The sequence below is a fragment of the Sceloporus occidentalis genome, unplaced genomic scaffold, assembly GCF_023333645.1.
Source record: "Sceloporus occidentalis isolate IW3139 unplaced genomic scaffold, rSceOcc1.0.p SCAF_93, whole genome shotgun sequence".
Classification (NCBI taxonomy): Eukaryota; Metazoa; Chordata; class Lepidosauria; order Squamata; family Phrynosomatidae; genus Sceloporus; species Sceloporus occidentalis.
The window spans coordinates 3,225,613-3,253,537 of NW_028317073.1; the positions used below are offsets into that span (position 1 = coordinate 3,225,613).

Sequence of the window (27,925 nt, forward strand, 5' to 3'; positions counted from 1 at the left end):
CTGCAGTGACAGCAATAGCAGTATCGATGTACCCCAGCGTTTTAGTGAGTCATTGACTGCCTGTTCATTTAACTGCATAGAAAATGTTAGTAACATATTTTATAATAATTGCACAAAATAGATAATCAGCGATAAGGCTTCGATAAGTGTTCAAGTTACAATGAGCGTCAGAAAGATTGTGTTTTTCAATTAAATATATTTTTATGAGTTTTTCTCTCTCTGATCTAAGTGATGCATCCATTACTGTCTATTTGTGATGCGTGTCTGCGTTGTGTAAACAGCCGTGTGCTACTGCTTACGTCATTGTAAGCAACATGATGCAAAACCGATAATGTGCAGGCCTAAATACTCACAGCTATCTTCTTTTCCGTAGTGCCACCCTCCATTGCCGATGAAGTTACCAATATCTTTGTGACTAAATTATTTCCTGCACTAATACCATGCACTGCGTCCGGGGTGCCATACCCCTCAATTCACTGGTTGAAAGATGGAGTCCATCTTCCTACCGAAGAAGCTACATACAGGATACTTTCCTCAGGTAACCGCATATCATATTTGATCTTAACTGTTCTATGGTGCGCCCTAAATTTCCATAAATATTAAAGGGACACATTAGAAAATAAATTGTAGTAAACATGTTTAAATCAATATTCCTGCTGTTACAAGTCAACAAAAGAGTACATTTAATGTTTACAATTTTCTGGGTACATTGTACATGTTTATAATGCTTTATAGTAGAATAAACACATAAAAACACTGTTCATTGTAAGCACTGAAAATGTTTTGGGAGTAACACATAGCTAAATGTCATTTTATGTTGAATTATTTGTTTTCTAAATACACTTTTTTGCATATCTATGCTATGGGAAAATACTGTATTGGCTCGAATATAGGCCGCACTTTTGCAGTCCCGGGCGCCGGGCAGGGTTAGGATACAGATCCCCCGCAGCGGTGCAGGGGACCTGCATCCTACTCCCCGATACGCTTAGACAGCCTCCCCTGCCAGCACTTCCCACGGGGGGGGGGGGTGCCGGCAGGGGAGGTTGTCTAAGCGCATGCGTTTTACCTCTGCCCCCAAGACTTACCAGAGGAGACTCCCGGGTGTCTTGCGGGGCCGGCGGGGGACATCTACGCATCAGCTGAGTGCCGGCACCGGAAGACACCCAGGAGTCTCCTCTGGTAAGTCGGGGGGGGGGGCAGAGTGGCAGCATATCTCGGGGGGGGGAGGACAGTGGCAGTATATCTCGAGGGGGGAGGAGGACAGTGGCAGCATATCTCGGGGGGGGAGGAGGACAGTGGCAGCATATCTCTGGGGGGAGGACAGTGGCAGCATATCTCGGGGGGGGAGAGACAGAGTGGCAGCATATCTCGGGGGGGAGAGACAGAGTGGCAGCATATCTCGGGGGGGGAGAGACAGAGTGGCAGCATATCTCGGGGGGGAGAGACAGAGTGGCAGCATATCTCGGGGGGGAGAGACAGAGTGGCAGCATATCTCGGGGGGGAGAGACAGAGTGGCAGCATATCTCGGGGGGGGAGAGACAGAGTGGCAGCATGTTTTTTTAGTGCTTTTTTAAAGAAAAAAACTTTTTCTTTAAAAAAGCACCAAACTTTTAGGGTGCGGCCTATATACGGGGGCGGCCTATATCCGAGCCAATACGGTATTTCTTTTTTTTTTTATTAACCATGCTACCTGTGGCATTAAATACTGTTTCGCAACTTAATTACCTGCTACTTGAATTGTACTTTCAGGGAGTCTTGAAATACCAAGCACTGAGCAAGCTCACGCAGGACGCTACACGTGCAAAGCTATAAATGAGGTTGGCTCGGCACAAATTCACATCGATCTTCATGTCCAAGGTTTGTTATGTGCGTTTTATATTTATCTTATTTTGTATAAATACTAGAAAATAGGGTCTTTAGCTGAAGTTGATACATTTCATTGGGCCAAGATAGAAAATGATGTAAAGTTATTTAAACTTTTGGGACCTCAGAAGTATCTTTAGGGCAAATTATCTAGAGAAGAGACCTCTAAGGTCATTTTCTAGGTGTCTATTAACACTGATCATAAAAATAATGTTAATTGCCAGATAAATATGGTATTAGATTTACATTTTAAATCTACCTTTCCAATACACTCTCTAATAGTATACTGTGTGATCTTCCAGTAACTATTATTGATAATAAATTAAATAGGAAGTGAAATCTGCTGCTTTAATTAAAAACTTTTATTTTTATGTAAATTTAGAGGCTCCTGTCATACGGGGACAATCTGACTATTTAGAAGTCATCTTAGGCAGTCCTGCTACCCTATCATGCGATACTTCTGGAATACCTGCACCATCTATAACATGGCAAAAAGAAGGCATCAGTATCAAAACAGGTAATGCATATTTATCACCATTATTACAAATATAACCTTCAAAGATATGTATTATTTCCTTAAACAGTGGTAACTAATCTGTTCTTTTTTTTAATATATGTTTTAGGAAGTGGCTACTCCATCCATTCCAATGGTGCTCTATTTATTGAGAAAGCAACCCAAGAGGATGCAGGTAGCTATACATGTATTGCACAAAATCCAGCCGGTACCACACTGGGGAAGATCAAGCTGAAAGTTCATGGTGAGTCTTAGCATTGAATAACATATCAAAGCTATTTTTTCTATGAAAAACAGCGCAGCAAATGTCTATGCGTTACTGGATCTGTACCGTGTCTAAGACAACAGAGTAAGACGTTCACATAATATGTTTAATCATTTGTTTGACTGTATTGACTGTTTGATTGTGATAAAACTCTCAATGTATACTACAATATACAAAATCACAGGTATCTGTTGAATTTAAAGCCTCCTGGGACAGTTGGGGAGATCAAAGGATCTACTGAACTATTTCATGATCTGCCTGGGACAACGGTACAGTGCCTAAAAATTATGCCTGTCCCATGAAAACTGGGACAGTTGGTAGAAATGATTAAGCTTGTCCCGGTTATTTTCATGTTTTCACTAAAAAAAGAGAAAAAGAAAACAATGTCAATTACATGCACTGTAACATAGAAACACAAAAATATAGAATTTGATGGCAGATAAGAACTATTTGGCCCATCTATCCTGCCTGGTTTTCCGGATGTAAAGACTCCAACCTTAATCAGTCCTTGGTCTTGTCTTAAGACATAAATCTATACCTATCCCATACATGTTTAAATTCCCTCACCGTAGAACTGCACTTAATTATTATTATTTATTGTTTTATATAGCGCCATCAAATTCCGTAGCGCTGTACAATGGGTAGACAGGACATAACAAGTAGTAGGTAACATAACAAATTGACTAACAGAGACAACAGGTGAGGATGGCCCTACTCAAACAAGCTTACAGTTAAGCATACTTTGCTAAAAATACACTTGTATTTGGAAGATTTTTCATTTTATTTATATTTAGTTTCTAAATACAACAATATGCTCAAAGAACCAGCAGATGGAGCCGTGTTAGCTTTAAACGATAAGGAAAATATAACAGAAATAAAGTTTGGTACCTTATCGAGAACATATAAAACTATCCCGAAGATCAAGATCAAGCACTGATTAAGACCTGAGAAAAATGGGCAGATTAGATGAGTTTCTGTTTCTATATAATACCAATTGCAGCACTAAAACAAACATAAACCCTACAGTTATAAGTATTCATTTTCAGTTCCACCTGAAATTAAACCTCATCAACAAGAATATGTGATTCCTGTGGACAAATCAGTCACAATGTTTTGTGAAGCAACTGGAAACCCAGCACCTGAAATTTCTTGGTACAAAAACGGAGACCCGCTTGCCAAGACAGTTGGACAAAGGATTATCGGCACTGGAGCCTTACAGATTGCATTTGCTCAGCCTGATGATGCCGGACAGTATACCTGTACCGCTAAAAACATTGCAGGAGCCGTTACCTCTAGTATTAACCTCACTGTTTTAGGTGAGTCTGTTACTGTTTATCATTAGTAGACTAGTGGATCTGTATTTGATGCAAGCACAATCTTATTTTCTTTACAGTAGCCGTGGTTGCCCATTCTTTGTCAATGCACAGTGCTAAGCTGGTACTGGTATTTTGTTTCTAGATCTCAATATGGCAAAACAAAAGCACGCTTTTCTGCTGTTTTTACTTATTATTATCTTTTATTTGTATAGCGCCAACAATCTACGCAGCGCTTAATACAATACATATATTCAAGGGGTATGACAAGACGAGAATTGATGGACTAAGACAAACCGATAACTTTGGTGGAGAGAGTCCTTCTATGTAAAGAGAATTTAGTCACAAACGAATTGAGGAAAATCAGGTTATAAATTGCAAATTTGTATAAGTAAGGACAGGTATAATTACAGAGCTCACACAATTTCCTATAAATATCTGAATCTTTTATTTAGGATTAGATTACATTTCTGATTTAGTTAAGACATGGCCTTCATTTAGACCAACAGTAGTTACTAAAAGTGCGGTTCCCCTTAGATACAACATTAAGTGCATTGTCTAGCAGATTTGTCATTTTATTACTTCTTCATGATGTTTCTAATGGTGCAATTAGTTAAAAAAGAGAGTGTGTGTTAAGACATTTAAGTCATATATTTTATTTATATTAAGATAACTTTGTTCCCTTCTTAGTGCCACCTCGGATTCTAAAAAATAATAAAGAATTTTCGGTGGTGATCGGCTCCCAAGTTGCCCTGCCTTGTACAGCATATGGAATCCCCAGCCCAGAAATAACCTGGATGAAGAATGGCCTTATGATAACAAAGAAGAATTTGAAGTACACTATATCATCATCAGGACAACTTATTTTGCATAAAGCTGAGGTAATTGCATCCAATTCCTTCTTTCTACTTCTATAGTGAAACTGGATTCAGCATTGAACATGAACAAATAATAATATTTTGGTAAAAGATTAAGAGTTTTAAAATTGACCCTATTATTGCAGATGTTGCATATTTGATTGTTTAAATTAAATCATTAGCAAAAGAAGTCTTTAAAATAGGAACATGAAGATAGAATGTGCCAGTGGTGTATTTTAGCAGCAAGTAACAAGGTCTGGCCCGGGCGGTACCCTAGCTGTGCTACTCAACTCCTCTGGCTGTTGCCCTCCATGCTGAACGTCTGATTACACATGTTTAAGTGTCCCCTTATCCCTAAACCTCTTGTGTATTTGCCATTGTTGTACGTGTGAGGAGATTATTTATGTTAATCCTTTCCTGTTTCCTGTGTATGTCAGATCCCCCTTCTCTTGGTAAAGTGGCTTTAAAAAACATGCCTAGTTGTGTCGTAACTGGTGGTATGGTTCATTGGGAGACCCTTTTCCCCCAGAGGAGCACCTATACTCTGAGAACCGGAGAAGCTACCCATCTTGTAACTATGATGAAGGTGGCGGCAACGGCCAGGGACATTTTGCTAGTTGACCTGGTTCCAGTTACACCATAAATTGTAAAGCTCTGATGTAGTTTGAGCATTTGGTTACATGTCCCCTAACAGACTAGTTAGCAATGTAACTCCATTTAATGTTTTAACACTTTCTATGTTCTGTTTTACTACAGAATGCTGATGTGGGTGATTACATATGCACTGCTCACAATGTAGCTGGAGAAGATTCTCATATAGTCAGCCTACAGATACACTTTGGTCCATATTTTACTGACATTCCAACAAATGTGTCTTTAAATGAAGGAGATCAGCTCAGGCTATCTTGCAAAACAGCTGGCAACCCCATTCCCCACATAACATGGACCTTTAAAGACAAAGTCCTGTCTGGTAAGTACTCTTAGATGCTGGCAGATGCTGCCAACATTTTTAGGTATTTAAGGAAAATATTACAGATAAACAGATCATTTTGCAAATCAAAATTGTCAGATTGAAAACCTTTCGGAAGAAATTATTTTTATGGTGAGCACTGGACATCTCTTGAAATACCAACAGATACTGCAGCTATAAGTTGCCCAAAGAACATTAATTACCAGAGGCATAAACAGGGAATAGGGTTTGTTAAGCATTTCCTTAGAGTTTCTTACAGAATTGCTCTACAATGCTTTGCTAATATAACACAAAAGAATCCAACCACACTTTTCACAAATAACATAATGTTATAAATATTGTGGTATGTATAAGGATCTCATCCTCAAAACAGGGAAACTCCTGTAAACTGGTATACCTTATATGAGAAGAGTTCTACACAAGCCCTTATATAAAAAATATATTATTTTATTGTACACAAACATATAAATAAAAAACATATAGAATATTTCATAATATAGACAACAGAGGTTTCTAGGAAACTAATCAGAGCACATGGAGGAAATATGGCTATATATATATATATAAAGTGTCTCAAGTGCATGTAAACCATCAAAAAATCATAAAGTGCTGAGTCATTCAAGTATAGTTGTATATTACTCTCTATAGAGTGCACCTATTAATTTTGTAAACATCATAAAGTGCATGATTAATATTACTCACTATGGAGTGCACCTTTTGAATTTTGTAAAAATATAAATCACTATCGACATCATTAACCCCTTCGCGACCTTTGCCGGTTCAGGACCGTCATAACAAGAAGGTCACTAAATGACCTTTGACGGTCCTGAACCGTCAAAAAATTAAATAAGCTTAGAAAGTGATCAAGGATCACTTTCTTCGCTTAAACAGCCTTGCTGCAATGCCTCGATGTCGAGGCATTCAGCAAGGCCGAGATCGGCATCGGGGGCCATGTCTGGCCCCTCCCCGGGGCGTCAACAGCCGCCATACATTGTATGGCGGCGGACGCCCGTTTTAAAAGCGTTTAGGAGGCGATCAACGATCGCCTCCTAAACTTAAATGGTGTCGCTGGAATGCCTCGATCAGGAGGCATCCAGCGACACCAAACACTTACCTCTGGGTGGGCTGTGACCGGTGATCTTCGCCATCAAGCAAGATGGCGGCGGCCCGGGAAATAAAACAATAAAGACGAAAAAGTTCGCTAGAGGGTCTCCAGACCCTCTAGAGAACTGGCTCCACTTGCTGGTTGAATACAGGTACTGCATTCAACCCTGCAAGTCAATGGAGCCCAGCTTTCTAATCACTATGTGATTAGTAAAATATTCAAAAAAAATAAAAATGCATAAAAAATGGAAAAAAAATTTAAAAAAAATGTGCTAACATTTAAAAATAATTATGCAGTGATGTCACTAGATGAACCATCCAGTACCAGCAAAATGTGTAAAAAAAAATATAAAAAAAGTATTAAAAAAATAAAATAAAATTAAAAAATAAAGTTTATTATTTTGAGCAAGTGCTAAAATTTCTCAAAAATCTCAACAAAGAGTTAAAATAAAAGCACTTCAAATACCCAAGGGGTGTCTAATATATAAAAAAAATGGCTGATGGGGTAAATTGGAGTGGCCTAGCTCAAAGATAGGGCATAGGTACAGACTGACCAAAATGGAGAAAAAAAGCGCACTTCCCAAATGTGGCATTTTAAATCTGAAACAACCCGACAAACCCATGCATGTCGGGTATCGCTGTACTCAGGAGATGTTGCTGAACACATATTGGGGTGTTGTTTGACAGTGACATATACCAGCACCTGTATATCTATAACTAAAGTACAATTTGTGTGGAAAAAAAAATAAAAAAAATTACTATTACAAAGTTTGACAAAGTGTAGTTGTATAATTGGTGCATGGAAAGGGTTAAAATAACAGCATTTGGAATACCCTGGGGTGTCTAGTTTTCAAAAATATATGGTTTGAATGGGTTAAATTGAGTTAACCGGCTTCAAAGATGTTCCAAAGAGGAGATGGAGGCAGACTGACCAGATTTGTTAAAAAAGATTTGGAAATCATAAAACGCTGCTTGTACTTATTGCCCTATAACTTACAAAAAACAGCAAAAAAACATAAAAACATTGGGTATTTCTAAACTCAGGACAAGTAGTAGAATCTATTTAGCTAGTTTTTTTACTTGCTTTTTTAGGTGAGTAAAAGATTTTTCAAATAAAAGTCATAAAATGTGTTTTTTTTTCAATTTTTCACCATGTTTTTTTAATTTTTTTTATAGTAAATAAGATGATACGATCAAAATAATGGTATCTGAAGAAAGCCCATCTTGTCCTGAAAAAAACAATATATAACTTATGTGGGTACACTAAACGGGTGAGGAGAAAATTACAGCTGAACACAAGCACCACAAAAGTGTCAAAACAGCCTCGGTCCCACAGGGTACAAAACGAAAAATGAGCCCGGTCCTTAAGGGGTTAATAAGTATACAGGTAATCCAAATAATCAGAACAGTATCCTGAGAGCATTGTGCTCCTTACCCATATTATCCTCCACTTCCCCTACGCCGTTTCGGTTCTCCTTTCTCAAGTACATATTGTGATATATATATATATATATATATATATATATATAATAAATGGGAAGGCTAAAAATTCATTAACAACATAAATACAATGTGCAAATATATGCAAATAAATAAAACATACATAATAAAAAAAATGCACATAATGTGAAAATATATGTCCAGTCATGTATAATACATAACAATGTATTTGTTAAAATATAAATTACAAATCATTATTATTAACACACACCATAATACATAGATACTGTATATACACAATATGTATAAAATAAATACATAATATAATGAGCGACCCCTTGAGAAAGGAGAACCGAAACGGCGTAGGGGAAGTGGAGGATAATATGGGTAAGGAGCACAATGCTCTCAGGATACTGTTCTGATTATTTGGATTACCTGTATACTTATTAATGATGTCGATAGTGATTTATATGTTTACAAAATTCAAAAGGTGCACTCCATAGTGAGTAATATTAACCCCTTAAGGACCAGGCTGTGTTTTACCTTTTGTACCATTGGGACCGAGGCTGTTTTAAGCGGTGTTCGTGTTTAGATGTAATTTTCTCTTCACTCATTTAGTGAACCCACACAAATTATATGTTGTTTTTTTCAGGACAAGAAGGGCTTTCTTCAGATACCATTGTTTTAATCATATTATCTAATTTCCCATAAAAAAAGTAATAAAATATGATGAAAAATGTAAAAAAAACCCACATTTTCTGACTTTTACCCCAAAAATCTTTTACTCATCCAAAAAAGCTAATGAAAAACCCTACTAAATATATTCTACTATTTGTCCTGAGTTTAGAAATACCCAATGTTTTTATGTTTTTTTGCTTTTTTCTGCACGTTATGGAGCATTAAGTACAGGTAGCGTTTTGCTATTTCAAAACCATTTTTTCCAAATCTGGTAATTCTTCCCCCCATGTGCCATTTCGGGTATCTTTGAAGCCGGCCAATGCAATTTACCCCATCAAATCATATATTTTTGAAAACTAGACACCCCAAGGTATTTCAAATGCTAGTATTTTAACCCTTTCCATGCATGAGATTCTACCACCAGCCTTTGCCACACTTTGTGTTAGTATTTTTTTGGTATTTTTTTTTACACAAATTGTACTTTGGGTATACATTTATAGCTCCAGGTATACGTCACTATCAAACAACACCCTAATATGTGTTCAATAACATCTCTCGAGTACAGTGATACCACCCATGCATGGGTTTGACTGCTGTTTGGGGTTAAAAGGCCACATTTGGGAAGTGCGCTTTTTTTCCCCCTATTTTGGTTAGTCTGTGCCTATGCCCTATCTTTGAGCCTGGCCACTACAATTTACCTCATAAAACCATATATTTTTGAAAACTAGACACCCCAAGGTACTTAAAATGGTAGTATTTAACCCTTTCCATGCATCAGATTCTACCACCAGCCTTTGTATATACTTTGTGGTAGTATTTTTTTTTTATTTTTTTTTCACACAAATTGTATTTTGGGTATAAATGTATAGCTCCAGGTATACGTCACTATCAAACAACACCCTAATATGTGTTCAGGAACATCTCCCGAGTTCAGTCATACCCCACATGTATGGGTTTGTCTGGTGTTTGAGGTTAAAATGCCACATTTTGGAAGTGCGCTTCCCCCCCCCCCCCCATTTCGGTCAGTCTGTGCCTATGCCCTATCTTTGAGCCCGGCCACTCCAATTTACCCCATCAAACCATTCATTTTTTTAAATTAGACACCCCTTGGGTATTTGAAATGCTTTTATTTAAATTTTTCCACGTCAGGATTTTTGGGAAGATACAGCGCTAATTTTAGCACTTGCTCATAATAATAAACTTTATTTTTTAATTTTATTTATTTTACTCTTTTTGGACTTTTTTTTTACATTTTGCTGGAACTGGATAGTTCCTCTAAAGCATAATCATTTTTAAATGTTACCATGTTTTTTTTAAGCTTTTTCATTTTTTATTTTTATTTTTTCATTTTTTATTTTTTTTTTTAAATATTTTACTAATCACATAGTGATTAGAAAGCTGGCCTCCATTGACTTGTATGGTTGAATGCAGTACCTGTATTCAACCAGCAAGTGGAGCCAGAGTTCTCTAGAAGGTCAGGAGACCGTCTAGCGAACTTTTTCAACTTTATTATTTTTTTTCCCGGGCCGCCGCCATCTTGCGGATGGTGAAGACTGCGTGCAGCTGCGGCTGTGACCGCTCTCCGGAGCGGTCACAGTCCATCAAGAGGTAAGTGTTTGGTGTCGCTGGATGCCTCCTGATCGAGGCATTCCAGCGACACCATTGAAGTTTAGGAGGTGATCGTTGATCGCCTCCTAAACGCTTTTAAAACGGGCGTCCGCCGCCATACAATGTATGGCGGCTGTTGACGCCCCGGGGAGGGGCCAGACATGGCCCATCATGCCGATCTCGGTGTTGCTGAATGCCTCGACATCGAGGCATTACAGCAACACCGTTTAAGCTTAGAAAGTGATCATTGATCACTTTCTAAGCTTGTTTAAGTCTGATGACGTGTCAGGCACGTCATAGGTCGTTAAGTGACCGTTTTGCATGACGTGCCTGACCCGGCAATGGACGTTAAGGGGTTAATCATGCACTTTATGATGTTTACAAAATTAATAGGTGCACTCTATAGAGAGTAATATACAACTATACTTGAATGACTCAGCACTTTATGATTTTTTGATGGTTTACATGCACTTGAGACACTTTATATATATATATAGCCATATTTCCTCCATGTGCTCTGATTAGTTTCCTAGAAACCTCTGTTATCTATATTATGAAATATTCTATATGTTTTTTTATTTATATGTTTTTGCACAATAAAATAATATATTTTTTATATAAGGGCTTGTGTAGAACTCTTCTCATAGAAGGTATACAATGCTTTTCTAATAGCATGAAATCAATTATACTTTTGTTTTCACTAAAATAAAAATACAGAATTGGCCCTGGAATTTAGTATGTTCTGTGAAAAAGTACTCAATAGAACTTCTGACTTCTTTTTTTTTTTTACTGCTATTGGCACCAGTGGGGGAAGTAAACGTAGTTTTTTTCTTTGGTGTAGCGAAAGATAACAGAAAATCTAAATACACTTCTAAAAAGTTTGAACTATGGATATTACCACTTACTACCACCTTACGAAAATCATAAAAATCTGCATCCCAAAATAAGCATACTTGGGAACTTCCTGGGGCAGGGCTACCTGCAGTTTGCACTTTTCTGGGACAGTGGATTTTTAGGGGATAGGCTAGCTGAATGGTTATGGCTGCACAGTCTGGAGTGGGGAGGGAATAGGGAGAAGAGGGTTGGGAGTACTTAGCAAAATGGCACACCTGTCCAGAGAGAGGAAATTGTCCCAAGAAAGCATCGCTTCATCTGGAGACTCAGGACAAAACCAGGAGAATTCTCAGGAGTGTTAGTAAATATAACTAGGACTTATCAGCTAGTGCGAGCCTACTGAAGACTTTCCATAGCGTACCCAGTGCCACCATCAGGGAGTATGCCCAGTACTGAGAGCCACGTTTTCTCAGGCCCAACACGATGAGTCTGAGTGCCAGGATATGATGTAATTTTCCAGAGCTGGCACCAGCCTACCCCCAAATTAAATAATCACCATCACCAAAAAATCTATAAATACAGTGAACAATAAATACAGATACTCTTCTTATGGAAAGCAGCCGACTCTTCATTACTCCTGCAATACTCAAACCTTCAAACTCCAAAAAAGAGGCGCTTGTACATAAAAGGAGGCAAATGTATGAATACAGAGTAAATCTATAAATATATATAGAAAACATATGTAAATTATGATTATGCACTCACAAACAAACAGAAGAAGAGAGCCCATCAAATTATCCACTTATTTCTTGATCCTGTAAGATAATTAAAAAAAAAAAGTAGTGCAAAAGACTATATTTGAAATGCATGGTAAAAACTCACCAGATTCGATGGCACATATAATGACATTTGCAGAAACAATAAGTCACCTGTGTCCTCAAAGATGCTCTATATCAACTCTCCAGAATGACCTAAATGTATTTCGCCGGTCCCAGATGGAAAGATATAAATAAATCTTAAATAAATATATAAAACCTTCTATGACGATATTAACGAACACAGTAATCTACCGTGATAGTTGTCCTTGTGGTGTTTATAAAGTGTTCCAGTTCTCCACCTCTTCCACATTTAGCGTGATCTAGCACTCCTCGATCACCCTAGCCACGGAACCACCATATACATAAACCAACTCAACTGCGCCCCTCTCTGGTTAGAGCAGGTTAAACCTCAATTTGTACAAATTGAAATTGCCTTTACCGATGCATTTTCAATATAATAGTACATATTGTGCTATATATATATGTATATATATATATGTATATATATATGTATATATATATATATATATATATATATATATATATACATAAATGGGAAGGCTAAAAAGTAATCAACAACATAAAAACAATGTGCAAATATATGCAAATAAATAAAACATACATAATAAATAAATGAACATAATGTGAAAATATATGTCCAGTCATGTATAATACATAACAATGTATTTGATATAAAATATAAATTACAATTCATTATTATGTATAAAAAAAATACAAAATAAATAAAATAAATATAAAAAATGAATATTCAATATATGCCAATGCACTGTATGTATGTATACACATATACTCACTACTACTGGCTGAAACCAGCGAAACAGGTTGAGGTAATTCGGGTGATCTGAGGACACAGGTGTATTATTGTTTTGGAAGCATTTTTCCACATTTCATATGTGCCATCAAATCTAGTGAGTTTGTACATTACACAAATGTCGTTTTTTGTACTATACCACACCATTGGTCTTTTTTTATGTGTACTGGTGTATGGGATTAGCCTGTGCCTAATGTTATGGTCTTAGTGTGTGTTACTGTAAGCATATGATATTAGCATGTATGTGTCTGTCACTGTATGGGGTTAGATGTTAGTGTATGGTGTTAGCATGAGTGTATGTGTGTTAGCATGTGTGTAGGTGGTTGTGTGTATAATGCTATTGCAAATTTGTGTGTGGTGTTGGAGTCTCTGGGATGAGCCTTGGGTTAGTGGTGCCTGGGAGAGAAAGAAAAGGAGCAGGAGAAACAATGTGTATGTATGTTAGTGTACAGTATCAGAAAGAGTGGGTGTTACAGTGAGTTTGCATTTTAGTGTGTTCGTTAAAGGGACCCCAAAGACGTACTGCACCCAGGCGTCACTAACCCTAGCCTCGCTTCTATTCTCATCAGGTGTGCTTATTGGATGAGCTTAAGACATGGTGATAGGTGAAGCAATAGGTGTGAAAATAAGATGGACAATGGGGCGAGCTGATGAGAAGGGCATAGGGCCTAGCCTTTTAGTCTGGAATAGGCCCCAAGATTTCTGATGACGGCCCCGAGCTTATGAATAACTAGGCAAAACGTTTGCTTTAAGCTTGCTATATAGACACTCCAGAGCAGAGCTACAGTAAATGTGTAAAGCCAACTGGGATTCAGCACAAGATTATGCATTCTAGTAGCCTTTGATTAAAGCGTTACCATTCCACATGTTGATTTTGCTACAAACACAATCCAACCCATAAAAGTATTGCTTTTACTTATTTCAATTTGTTCTACACTATTCAGTGACTTTGCATCCCAAGTCCTGTTTAATATTAATGAATATGTAAGTGTAACAATGTACAATGTTTTATTATTATTATTTTTAACTGCAGCTGAAGCTGGACAGTCTGCTCAGCAACGGGACCTTGTGATTGAAAGAGTTTTAAAGGAAGATGCTGGGGCTTACTCCTGTAGGGCGGAAAACTCAGTAGCATCAACAAACACTACAATATTTGTGTTTGTCAAAGGTAAGGAAGGAGAGATAAGAAGCTACAAATTGAGTGATGCTCCATAAGTTATATAGACCCAAAGTTTTCCAGGGCAGCCGGGTTGGAGTGAATTTTCCTCCTTCAATATGTTTTGTTCTGATTTGATTTTTTATATGGATCATACTTGTATTTCAGCCTTATTCAGACTTTTTATGTGGACAGGTTTTTTTCATATTTTAAATAAATATTTTGTAGTGTGGGAAATGGATATGTATCTTTGTTATATTTGCTTCTGAATATTAACCCCTTAATGACAAAGCCTGTACATGTACAAGCTCAAAATGCATTGTTTTCAATGGGGTTAGAGACCGCCCATTGTCCTTAAGGGGTTAATGTGGATGCCTCCATGTTTTTTCTCTCCAAAATTGTCTCAAAATTGGAAAAATAGTACGTTGTTTGAACTTGTGATACTATCTGTTAACCCTACTTGTTCTAATGAGGCCTCAGCTTATCTTAACACATGGTGCCCAAATTGTCCCATTGGTTGAATAAATCATACAAGATCTTTTTAAACACTGATGGGGATTTCCCTTTTCCCATGACAAACATGAGACAAACATGTTTAAAACCAATATTTATAGGGAAAATCTGTTTTCCTTTCTCTTAGAACCACCTGTACTTACTGGGGTACATCATACTAATCAGACTGTACCTTTGGGTGGCACTATTATTCTGAATTGTGTAGTTAAAGGAAACCCTACACCCAGAATTCAATGGATGAAGAAAGGAAAGGGCACTTTATTAAGCAGAAGAATTAAGCAATTTAATAATGGCTCACTTGTAATTCACAACACTGCGGTAAGTCAATTGTAATTTGTACTGCTGTATGTTATAATATATATATATATACTGTAAATAACTATACTGTATAGTGTGTCTGAGTTTAGAGAAGTGTAACATTTCTAACCAAATACCATGAATTTTAGAGTTTCATCTAGCCGAGTCCTCCTTTTCATTAGCCCATAAGTGCTCCCAATAGTAAATATTTTCAGTCGAATATCATCAGTTGCTGAATCTGATCTGCCATCGAAGAATTCCAAATGACACAAAATTTTCAAAATTCTGAAATGTTCCTTTTTCTTTTCTTCCATTCTTTCCATAGACTGAAGATGCTGGTGACTATTCATGCATTGCCACAAATGATGCTGGTGTAATGGAGCATACCATGAGACTGACAATACAGAGTATGATTTTTCAGATTACATTTAATATTAGAGCAGTAATGTTTTATCTGCCTAAATGGTGATGATATAATTTTTGAATCCCTGATTTTAAAGAATACATTACTTGAAAAAGCTCTGCACACTTTTGAGTCTTAAAGGAAAAAATTATTAAACATTGTATGTAATAAAATCTAGTACTTGTGTCTTTTTTAAGGGCCACCAGTGATAACAGTTAATCCGGTGGATACTACAGTGGATGCTGGTGCCACCGTAGTGCTCAACTGTCAAGCAGAAGGAGAACCAGCACCCACTATTTCCTGGTTGCGTCAATCCCATCCTATTGCCAGCGATCATCGATTTACTATTCTCTCAAACAGTTCGTTACAAATCCTTGCTGCTCGGAAAGAAGACACTTCAGTGTATGAATGCAAAGCTGCAAATATCATGGGATCCACTGCTGTCAAGGCAGTTTTTACCGTCAGAGGTAATGTACAATATATATATATATATATATATATATATATATATATATATATACACAGGTAAAGTGGATAAAGGGTCCCTATTTGGAAATACAAATGCTGCTATATTATTGGTCAAAAGTGAATTTTCAGGTTTCTTAATGGCCAGTTAAAATGTATAAGTAAAGAACACATTTGCTACTGCGCCTTTTAATAAACTGCAGTGTAGAATGTTCAGGATATTGTCTGTTAAGTATTTTTCAAATAAACACCATCTGTATTTGAGGATAAATGGAGGAAAAGATATTTAGGTGTATACTGGCTCTAGATGTACAGGACTGGAGAGGAAATCAAAACACAGTACAAATGCATAAGCCTAACTCAATACACTCAATATCTCTTGTGTCCACGTGGGCCTTGATTACCTGAAAAGATTCTACAATGCCTTAACATGTTATTCACTGTTTAAACTGAATAAAGATCCCTTTATTGTCTCACTGGCTGATACTAAACAATGTTTAAAGGAACTGTTTAATCCTGTTTTTCTTCCCTGTTAATGCATGCTGGGAGGGATTTAGATGTATGTTATTGCATAAAAAGCTGGAGCATGTATTATTTAGTTAAAAGAGCTAAAAAGTTAGACTTCTGTTTCATTGTCCTCATCCCCGACCCCTCTGCTTAACCAGAAAGTGTTATTATGGAAATGCCTTGCACATGCTCAGTAGCCCTCCCGTTGAAGCCACTGAAGCAACAGCCAATTACATAGATGTTAGCAAGATATCAGTGTTCAGATAGGATGCATGTGATTGGCTTCTGCTACTCCCATTGGCAAGAAGGGAAGCTTGAGCATATGCAGGAAGCATACTGGGGTATGCTCCCTGGCTTCAGTACAAGCATCTAAGCAATGAAGTAAATGAGACAGAAGTTTCATTTTCTAACTGCGATAACTAACGTTTATCTGTGTTGATTTGCATGCAGTAAATTGTAAAAAGTCCAAATGCAAAATGGACTCCAATAGGCATTTCATGTGAAAATAGGGCTGCTACTTTAAGAAATTCAATGTCACATGTTGGTTTGTGTGCGACCTCTATACACTGCTCATAAATCATAATACTGCTTGGATTCCAGTGAATCCTTAGGGGATCTCATATTTCAAGAGAGGGTGAAAAAGATTAATACACTTTAATACAGGGATCCATATTTTAATGATCATTTCATTGAAATTCCCACTTAATTTAGTTATGGCAGGGATGTTCTGTGTGTTTCTTTGTATCTGTTTGAAAGATTTATAGGGTTTCTGTGTGTGTCTTTGTATCTGTTTGAAAGATTTATAATTAAATTATTTTTGGCTGCTCTGTTTTGACACCATTTGTCTGTTAATTGTCTTTTTTAGTACACGGTGGGTTTTCTGGGTGGCTTCCTTGGCAAACTTGCACTGTGAGTTGTGGTAATGGAGTTCAGAGAAGGACAAGACTTTGCAATAATCCGGTTCCAGCAAATGGCGGGCTTTATTGCCAAGGGGCAGAGACAGAGGAAAGAAACTGTCAGAATAAACCATGTCCAGGTAACCAAATGATTAGAACCAACTTGGTTGTCTGAACCGTAATGTGGAAAACACATTCCCCTGATTGTGTTGGTTGTAGAGTGTAAAATACCTTATATATGTATTTTCATTTCTTTTAAGTGGATGGAAATTGGTCAGCCTGGAGCTCATGGGAAGATTGTTCAAAATCATGTGGAACTGGCAAAAAGACTAGGACAAGAGTATGTGACAATCCCCCACCTCAAGAAGGAGGAAAGGCTTGTGAGGGAGATGCTGTAGATGAGGCGGTTTGTAATATAGAGCCATGTCCAGGTAATGTCATAGAATAATGACAAAGATTATGAGCATATAAAACTCTTTACAGAGCTATAAGATAAAGCTTCTGTTCTGTGACAACAAAATATATATAGAGAATTGAGAAATGACATCATAATAAATCAATTGGTTGGTTCTAATATGTGAACATGCGCTATGGAATTTGATGGCGCTATATAAAACAATAAATAATAATAATAATGATAATTCTCATTATTAATGTCTAGAGTGTCAGCTATGGGCTCAGGTGTCCTGCCACAAATCTCCTATGCAAAGACACTCTAGACCCAGGACTGAGCAATTGTGTGAGGCAGTCCACTGAACCATGTAATGAAGGGTGATACAAAGACAGCATATGAAACCATTGTTTTCCATTAAGAATAACATTCAACTAAGAGGAAAACAGACTCCTGACGTTCTGATGTAGTTTTCTATTAACACTGTGGTATCTAACCATGTTCTGCTTTTTATTAGTTCATGGCTTGTGGAGTTCCTGGTTACCCTGGGGCCCATGCAGTAAGACATGTGGGCAAGGTACTCAGACTCGAGTAAGGCTGTGTAATAATCCTCCCCCATCTTTTGATGGCTTATATTGTGAAGGACAAGATACCCAGATGCAAGTATGCAGTGATCAGAACTGCCCAGGTAAATAACTGTTTGAACAGATAAGGGATGTGGTGGGCTTATTTGGTTTTGCAGAAAGTTTCAAACCAAACCAGATAGTAGGAACTAAAAAAACAAACAAACAACAAAATAGTGTGGCTGATCTAAAGTGGGAATGACACGTGAACATATATTTGACATCATAAAGCTGTTTTTGAGACATTTCTAATACATATTTAGCCTAGCTTGTTGTAAAACTCATTATGTTCTGGGCATGAGCAGACAATCTGAAAAGCACAACATAAAGTTGGTTGGTGTTATACTGAGAACTTGACTATGTTATGGTAATTTTGATTGTAAACATTCATGTAGTTGTGTTTTAGGGTTTTAGCCTATATTTTTTTGCATGAAACAAGTTGATGGAAAATGGTCAATATGGAGCAGTTGGACACCTTGTAGTTTGTCCTGTGGTGGAGGACTTCGCCAAAGAGCTCGAGAATGTTCAAATCCAGCTCCACGGAATGGAGGCCACAGTTGTGAAGGCAATGCACTTGAACATGAGCTCTGCAATGCTGATCTGTGCCCAGGTGGGTTGGTTTCCTTTTTCCATATCACCCTAATAAAAAAATTACCTTATCAACTTTATACCATACACCGTGAATAAACCTAAAAACACGTGCTGCTGTGATAAAGTGAAATGAAGTGAAATAAGTAAATCAATATACACTAAATAATACTTCCCAAAAAAGACCGCAGCTGCCCAAACGACACTCTTCCTCAAAGTGTAAAAATATAGACAAACCAAAGATGTATGGCGCGCAGGTACATATGAAAGGAAGAAAAACAATACAATATAGTGTAGATTGTATGATCAATATTAGTTGAAGGTGATATATTGCACTCACAAGTGAAAAGGATTATTCAGACCCATCAGAATGGAGTATGATAAATTCTTTAATATTCTTCGTGTAAAATCTAAAAAACAAACTGAAATGGTGCAATATCTTAAGGTAAAAATCGAATTTACCAGTAAAAATGCGCTCACAATTAGTTCATGCACGAAAGTGCATATGCAGGCGCGTGTGTATAAAGTCCACCGAAAGGTAGAGTATAATAAAGTCCAATTTGATCCTTCGACGCGTTTCGCCACGTTGGCTTCCTCAGGAGAAATAATAAAAGCCTTGGCATATAATTTTGCCTTACACCTCTGTAAAAAAACTAAATTAACTCTGAATGCTCAATATGTGTTTTATTCCTGTAAATTGAGGAAGTAATTTTATATTAAAGTGCAGTCAACACTTTTTGACCTCAAGGATGATTTTGTGTGCTTCAGAACCCTATAAATGAGGAGCTGTTTAGTTACATACACATTGTTGTTGCATTATAGTTCATGGGAACTGGGGATCATGGAGTCCATGGGGAGCCTGTAGTCGTACATGTAATGGCGGCCAGATGAGAAGATATCGTGCATGTGACAACCCAGCACCTTCACACAGTGGAAGAGCCTGTACAGGACCTGACACAGAAATAAACAAATGTAACACAGACGTGTGTCCTGGTAAGTAATTATGTAACAGACATAACTCGTCACCTTTATTCCATTAGCTTGTAAACAATGTGTTTACAAATATATTTCATGTTTATTAAAAACATCATGTTACCCAAAATCCGTCTTAGAAAATAAAAACAAATAAAAACAAAATCAAGTTCTGTGATGTTGTCGTTTATGAATCTGGAGAAATGTAAATCCTGAAATGCTTTTCACATCTCAGGTTTCTGTAAACGCTTAATTGGGAACACTAGGGAGTGAACCCGCAAATAGCCAACCATTTGTATTGTTTGTGAACCTTGAAGAACAGTATCAAAAGTGCCAGCTGCATGGATTTTCAAGGTTGACAGGCACAGGCTGATCTCTTCCTGCTTTAGCCATTTAAGTGTATCATTTTTTTGAAAATTGAGTGGGTCATTATGAGGTTTGCTTATGTCTACTTAATTGATTTCACTAGTTGGTTGGTAAAATATACCATGTGTCCAGTGCTTAGATTGTTAAGAACCATGTTTTCCAGCTGATTTAGTGAATCATGTCTAAATTTGCTGTCCACAGTATTAACATTTAATCTGACACTCTTATTTTCATACTGAATTTAATCCTTGAGGTGTCAAATTCTACTTGGCAAATGGGCAAACTAAGCAGTGATTCTGCTGCCTGTTTGGTAGAGTAAACAGCCATAAATATGGTCATTCTCATTATGGTGTATTTTGTTCCAGTTGATGGGCATTGGGGTTCCTGGGAGGCTTGGAGCAAATGTTCAGCTTCTTGCGGTGGTGGTGAACAGATTCGGAAACGTCTGTGTAATCATCCTATCCAGTCTCAAACTCGTAGGCCCTGCCCTGGGGATTCCATGCAATTATTGAGATGCAACATTCATTCATGTCCAGGTAAATTAAAACATCTCAATTAGAAAGAGAGAAGATATTTGTATACGCTGTGGGTTGCAGGTAAATTATTAGAACCTCCTTTCATAAGTAACTTGATGATTAGTACTAGACATTCATCTATACTGTCAAATATTAAAGCACAATTCTACACTATATATATATATATATATATATATATATATATATATATATATATATATATATATATATATATGTGTGTGTACACATTTACGTATTCTTGTATTTTCTGTTTAGCTTTCATTTCAAATGCTGGAAGTATCATTGGTGAGAAGGATAAAATCATGCTCAGTGCCAGCAGTATAAATATGATAATGAAAAGGTTTACAAAGCTTTTTTTTCTAAATATTAGGAGGACCACAGCATGTTAGAGGAAATTTGTTGGGAAACATCAATGGTGTTGAATTTGGAATTGCATTCCTTAATGGAACAATTACTGATTCTCCTGATTCAGCAACTAGAATTATTACAGCAAAACTTACCAACATCCCTAAAAGTCTGGGTATGTATACCTAAATAACCGTTTTCATTAGAAATGTTTTAAACCAAAGGCATCTTGCTATAGTAATATCACTGTCCAGATTTGCTAAATGTATTTAAAAAATATCTGATTTAAAATATTCGGTATTGATATCATGGCGTTAAAGACATTTTGTGCAGCTCATGATAATGACATTTGTCTTTTCCAGGTCCTTCAATGAGAAATCTTGTATCCATTTTAAATCCTATTTATTGGACCGTAGCGAAAGAGATAGGGGAAGCGGTAAACGGATATACTCTGACGGATGGTGTATTTAAAAGAGAATCCCAAGTAGAGTTTGCAACTGGTGTGTGTTAACTTTTAACAATAAAACCCCAGACAAAACATAGGTTTGCATTGAACCTTAGATTTTATCAATAGTGATATTGTACTATTACATGGTTTTATAGCATCATTCAAGGTTAGTTGTATAGTAAGTTACTTGTATGTCAGCTTATTTTTCCTCTTTCTCATTGCCCCCTTATCTTTCTTATCTCTTGTTATCGGCGCCCTTCTCTTTGATCCTCCCCTTTCTCATCATCTCTCCCTTTGCGCTTTATCTCGCTTTCTTCCGATGTCTCAAATTTCTCCTTATCTCTCCCCTTTCTTTTTGCCCCCTTCAGATTATCTTCCTCTCTCCCATTTTTTTCTCTTTGTTCTCCACTTTCTCTCCTTTCTCATTACCTTACCCTTTTTTCTATCTCTACACTTTTATCTTCCTTTCTATCACTTTTATCTCTCCCTCCTTTTCTTTGATATCTCTCTCATTATTTCTCCTTTTTGTTTAGCTCATCTCTCCCATTTCTCTTTATCGTTCCTCCTATTTCACTTTGACATCATATGCCACTTTCTTCAGGATACTCTTTGTATAACTAATGTTGGATTGGGTGAACCAGAACTCAGATTTATGGATAAGAATATAAATTTGTATGTACCCAGCAAAACGGTTAATCTAAATGTTGCAAGAAACGTAATAAAAAATAGTTGGTGATTTGTGAGCCAATTTTAGGATGGAGATTAGTGAAGGAGATCACGCATCTGCGAAATAAAAAATATTGTCTCCAGGTAAAAATGTAGAGAAATGTTATATACACACGTGCAAAACTGAAGTCAAACAAACCTCCCTCAATGTATCGTGTATGCCTTTCACAGCCTTAAAAATGTCATTTGGTGTATGATAAACTTAATGCAAAGACCATTAGTAATATAATTCAACTTTTAGGAGAAATCTTGGGGATCTCTCACACTGCTCATGGGGTTGACTCAGATGGATCCCTCATCCTGGATACTATAGTGAAAGGCTATGTTCTGCAACTGCAGTCTTCTGTTGATGTCAGTTTAAAGGTAAAAAAAAAAGACAAAAGTTGTAACTTACAATTCTATGAATGGAAAATCTCATCTAGGTACCACCTAATTTAAATGGATCACATTTCCCAAATTCTATGTTTTCCATTTCTATTACAATAAGGAAAATAAGTATGTAACTGGGTTACCGATTTAAATAAAATATACTAAAAGGGGAAGCACACCCTAAAAAGTGTATCAGGTCAAATTTGTGGGTGCTTCTTAAATGACCAATATGTACGTACAACGAAGCAAAAAATCAACGTAGCCCACCACCATGCCAAAGCACTCCAAGTCTGGTGATTCCCATCCTATTACCATGCCCAACCCACTGAGATTCACACCCAATTCAAAGCCCTCGCTGGATACCATTAATGAGCCACCTGTGTGGTAGGTCGGGTGCTTAAACCTGACAGCTGGTAAAAACCTACAATATACACAAAAATACAAATAGAAAAGCACGCCCTACAAAACATTTGATTTAACAAAATACATTTTGCGATGCTGATGAAATGACCATACACAATTAAATAAGCAACATGTGTGGGTTACAAATCAAACAATTATGTATATCTTGGGGAAGGGTATCATGGTTTCTCGGGATTTGCATTATTTTTCCTCCTCATTGTGTTATCTTGCACCAATTGTCAAGTTGCTGATAGTTGATAGTTACAGCTGCATTTGTTGATCAGATAATGCTGGTTCTACCATAACCACTAAATGTACTTAGTGATGATAAACATTGTAATGGCAACATGTCAAAATTGTCATTTAACATATCGTTTCCTATTTCAGGATTACACAGAAGAGTATGTTCAGACAGGCTTTGGGCAACTCTATGCCTACTCAACAAGGATGTTTTCCTTGGACGGTCTCACTGTCCCATATACCTGGAACCACACAATCAATTATAATGAAAACCAAGGGAAAATGCCTTTTATGGTAGAGACATTGCATCTATCATCTATTGAAGCAGATTATGATCAAGTCGAGGAATCTCTTAGTTTCCAGATTCATGCTTCTATCTCTAAAGGTTTGTTTCCTAGAGAAAACACCTTTGTGTGGCATAATGCATAAAAACAGAAGTTTAAAGAAACATGTCTTTTTAAGTCATAAGTCGGGTACTGTCAACATAAAGTAAAGGCAAAGGTAAATAAACATGATGCAAAAGCAGTGTCAACATGTATCAATTGGGAGCTAGGCAGATCCGGAACTTGACAGCTAGCATAACATGAGAGTGGGCCCTAGCAATTAGAATAGGTCCTTCAATCCAGAACCCTGATACTATGCACTGGAAACACAAAAGGCCCTTCATAGATTTTTGACCCTAGTGATTGTTGACTATAACAGTCATCAAAGGAACATAAATTGAAATATATGTAATATATAAATATATTGTATATATAAAGCACGCATTGAGGGTTACAGTATGTATAAAGAGCACTTCTAGTGGCATCTGGCCCAGTCTGCAGTAGCAATCCATTGGTTTATACAGCAGTAGCACACATTTTACCAATTTGAAGAAAAATTTATTATTATTTATTTATTATCATCATTATTATTTATTGTTTTATACAGCACATCATATTACATAGAGTTGTACAATGTGTCTTTCTGGAGTGTTTACATTTTATATAATCAGCCACGCTAAACCAATGCAAAATTCATTAATTAGGATTAATTTGGTTTATTTATTTTAAAGGTGACCTGAGTAACCGATGTCCTTCAGGATTTAGTCTTGATGCCTCTGGATTATTCTGTGCTGGTAATAAAAAATAAATATACTGTAATAATATTGCATACTTTAAGGTTATATACTAATATTGTAGTTTGAAAAATACATTATTTTATTTATTTGAACATTCAGAAAGTCTAGATGCCCGTCATACAAAGACTATATGAACAGAATTACACCAGGAAACTGAATAGTATTGTATTTTTAAAGCCTAATATTTATCCATCGATTTGAGAAAATATTCTTTCAGTTTATGAATAGCTTATAGTATTGTTAACCCTTTTTTGGCATTTCAAAATGAATTTTAAAAAATCTGGCACGCATTTTAGACAACTGAAGGGAAAATATGTGTGAATCAAAAGACTATTTCTAGCAATGATCAGCCCATATGACTTATTTTTGGCTATGTGATTTTAAATATAGAGTTTTTAAATTGGAGGTTGTCCATAACATAAACAAACACCTTATTTTCTGTATGTGTAGATAGAACAGTGTGAAATTATTATCTGGCTACAGATTTCAAATATTCTGGATTCTTGCACATATTTTATACAGCCAAATGATATTTAACTATTATAATTACCGTAGTTTAATTCTGATGCACCTGCCTTTCTTCTTGAGTAATCTTTATAAATGAAGTTGCAGGCCCTAACTATTCCTTTTGTGTTATGATCATACTGTTTTCATAAAAAAAAAACTTTTAGTTTACCACCACAAAAAGAATTGGCTTCATACTTCCTGAATATAGCCAGTGGACTTGTCTCAGGGCCAGATGACATGCACCATTTAACACTTGCTACAAATTTCATGATGCTTAGAAAGTCCAGGGATGGCAGATCATTTTTTAGTGTTATAGCTTTACAAATTTATATTAATATGATACAACATGTAGACCATGTGGGTCTTTTTGTAATTAGGTCTTGGGATAATTAGTTGAGCGATGAAAATGACCTTATTCTCAAGTTAGTGAGCAGGAACTGGCACACGATGCAGAAAATGTACTGAACTATTACTCAACTCAACAGTGTCATTTTTAGAAATCTAGAGAACAAACCAGGACATGATTTTATGTAAATTGAACTGGCAACTAATCATGGTTGGTGCTTGTTATCTGTTACAAATTAATAGCAGATTTTACATTATATATAAAAGAAAAATGTGTTTGGCCATGGTAGCAGAATATTATGATGACTAAATCCATCATCAGCCGAGCTGTTAGCCAGATTTAATAATGAGAAGATGAGCAGATGCAGGAACATTCTTGGGCTTGTGTAATGTATTTCATTATACAAATAAAACATTTATGGAAATAAAGAGTGGAAGGTTCAGGTGCAGAAATATAATTTGATCTGTTGTTTTGTAATACCCTATTAGCCTAGAATCACATGGAAGTCAAATATATCATACAATTATAATACTATAATACTCAATTTACTTTTAGAATTATTAAACTACTACATTTTCTGCCAATGTGGTTCAGCCTAGAAAAGTTTAATAACTTGTTTTGAATACCTGCAGATGACAATGAATGCGCCATTCACAACCTGTGCTCTCATTCATGCCATAATATTATGGGGAGTTACTACTGCTCGTGTCCAAAAGGTCTTATCATATCAGTGGATGGAAGAACATGTGATGGTAAGATAAACTTTAACAATTTGTAGCCATTTGTACAGAGCCAGGCAATTTTTTCCCAGACAAAATACGGGATCTTCTTCACATTCACAGTTTATTAAAAGGAACTACAGCCATCATATGCACTTTAATGCATATGATACTTCTGAGAGGTCCCCTTAAATTTTCAAAGTATATTCCTTGCAAATGCATTGGGGGGATGTTAGAAGATGCATATAAAATCCCAAAGTACTTTTACATGCATTCATTGTTCAAGCAAAATTAGATTTTTAGCTCTGAACTGAATGTTACAACTGGGTTATATCCTTCCGCAAAAGTCAACATTCTTATAGGAGCGGACTGTGTCCATAAAGCATTCTCTCGACAGTTATGGGGGGGGGGTCTAAAGGGCAAATAAAGGTTTATTACCACTTTAATGTGACACATACTTTACACAGTGCTGCCATGCATAATAATGCATACATAATGAGACAAATAATAAGGACATACAGTAGATTTGTTTGTTTGGCTGTCAAATCATGCCAAAACAAAAGCTTTTTAAACTGTGAATATATTTTTCAGAATGATTTACATTTATATTTTAGATGTAGACGAATGCACATCAGAGGATTTTCCATGCCGTAAAAATCAGGAGTGTACAAATACAATTGGTTCTTACATTTGCACAGTGAAATGCGGAGTAGGATTCAGACCTTCCTATAATGGCTTGAGTTGTCATGGTATGTACTGAAATTACCTATATCACCTTGTCTTACCAGTGAGGTAAGGCTTTGTCACCTTTTATTTACTCCCATATAATACGTTTAATTGTATTCTAATATGTACTGAAAATTAGAATTGTATGCAGTCTGCACTTTATTCCTGATGTACAGACCTTAATCAGTACTTTTTCTTGTCTTAGATTCACATAAGGTACTCAAGTACAAAATAGTACAACCTTTATTTAAAAGTGTCATTATGGTTTAGTTTTAAATCAAACATGCTTATTATTGAGTATATATTATACCAAAGTTTACAGTAACTGATTTTTCACTGTAATTAGAGGAGTTCCAGAAATCTTCTTTAATCATATTACCTAAACTTATCAAAATACAGGTTCTCTCAATTATTGATCCATTTATGAATATTTGTTGACAAGAAAATAATAATCTAGTAGAATATGATATTGTGTTATTAAAAAGACAAAGTAAACCGTTTGAGTGCTAAGTATGTATGTGATGCATGGTTGGCAAAGTGAACCCAGGATGGTAACCACATACTTCAGGAGGGTCTTCTTTGCCAGCTCCTGCCAACCTCTACTGACAACTTCCATCATCTCACCTTGAATCAAGAGTTGTAGCCCTCAAAACACTAGTCAACATGCAAAAGGTTAACATACTTGTGGACATGTGTATTGTCTACTTATAGCAAGCCGTGGGGCAGATGTGCATAACTGGGGGGCAGGTTGGCAAATAAAAGGAAATAAAAACAAAAATGCATTTTTCTAAATCATAGTTTTTATTAAATATGAAAAAATAGTTTACATGTGAATTAATATTTACTAGAAATATAAATAAATATATTTATTCAGGCTTTTTCTTTTTTTCTAAATTAATATTCACATTTTGGGGGGGCCATCTTATAGAAACATAGAAACATAGAAAGTGACGGCAGATAAGAACCAGTAGGCCCATCCAGTCTGCCCAACCTCTGAGTACTTTCCTTTAGTACTTGCCCTTATCCTATATCTAGCTTGGCCTTATGCCTATCCCATGCTTGCTTAAATGACTTTACTGTATTAACATCTACTACTTCTGCTGGGAGGCTATTCCATGCGTCCACTACCCTTTCCATAAAGTAATATTTTTTGATGTTACCATTAAAC

At 36.4% G+C, this 27,925-nt stretch overlaps 1 protein-coding gene across 1 annotated transcript in view; it reads left to right on the forward strand.

The window, feature by feature from the left end:
* Positions 1 to 27,925, forward strand: part of LOC149284439 (hemicentin-1-like) — a 141,563-nt gene that overhangs the window by 105,237 nt on the left and 8,401 nt on the right. Inside the window, exons 77-100 of the mRNA XM_089496740.1 lie at positions 374 to 538; positions 1,750 to 1,857; positions 2,246 to 2,380; positions 2,487 to 2,621; positions 3,689 to 3,958; positions 4,646 to 4,836; positions 5,569 to 5,782; positions 14,130 to 14,264; positions 14,893 to 15,083; positions 15,388 to 15,469; positions 15,663 to 15,932; positions 17,303 to 17,473; positions 17,594 to 17,764; positions 18,242 to 18,412; positions 18,787 to 18,957; positions 19,758 to 19,928; positions 20,639 to 20,809; positions 21,180 to 21,329; positions 21,517 to 21,654; positions 22,570 to 22,691; positions 23,487 to 23,724; positions 24,394 to 24,456; positions 25,945 to 26,064; positions 26,646 to 26,780. Coding sequence (XP_089352866.1) covers positions 374 to 538; positions 1,750 to 1,857; positions 2,246 to 2,380; positions 2,487 to 2,621; positions 3,689 to 3,958; positions 4,646 to 4,836; positions 5,569 to 5,782; positions 14,130 to 14,264; positions 14,893 to 15,083; positions 15,388 to 15,469; positions 15,663 to 15,932; positions 17,303 to 17,473; positions 17,594 to 17,764; positions 18,242 to 18,412; positions 18,787 to 18,957; positions 19,758 to 19,928; positions 20,639 to 20,809; positions 21,180 to 21,329; positions 21,517 to 21,654; positions 22,570 to 22,691; positions 23,487 to 23,724; positions 24,394 to 24,456; positions 25,945 to 26,064; positions 26,646 to 26,780 — 3,888 coding nt within the window. The remainder of the gene's footprint in view (positions 1 to 373; positions 539 to 1,749; positions 1,858 to 2,245; positions 2,381 to 2,486; positions 2,622 to 3,688; positions 3,959 to 4,645; positions 4,837 to 5,568; positions 5,783 to 14,129; positions 14,265 to 14,892; positions 15,084 to 15,387; positions 15,470 to 15,662; positions 15,933 to 17,302; positions 17,474 to 17,593; positions 17,765 to 18,241; positions 18,413 to 18,786; positions 18,958 to 19,757; positions 19,929 to 20,638; positions 20,810 to 21,179; positions 21,330 to 21,516; positions 21,655 to 22,569; positions 22,692 to 23,486; positions 23,725 to 24,393; positions 24,457 to 25,944; positions 26,065 to 26,645; positions 26,781 to 27,925) is intronic.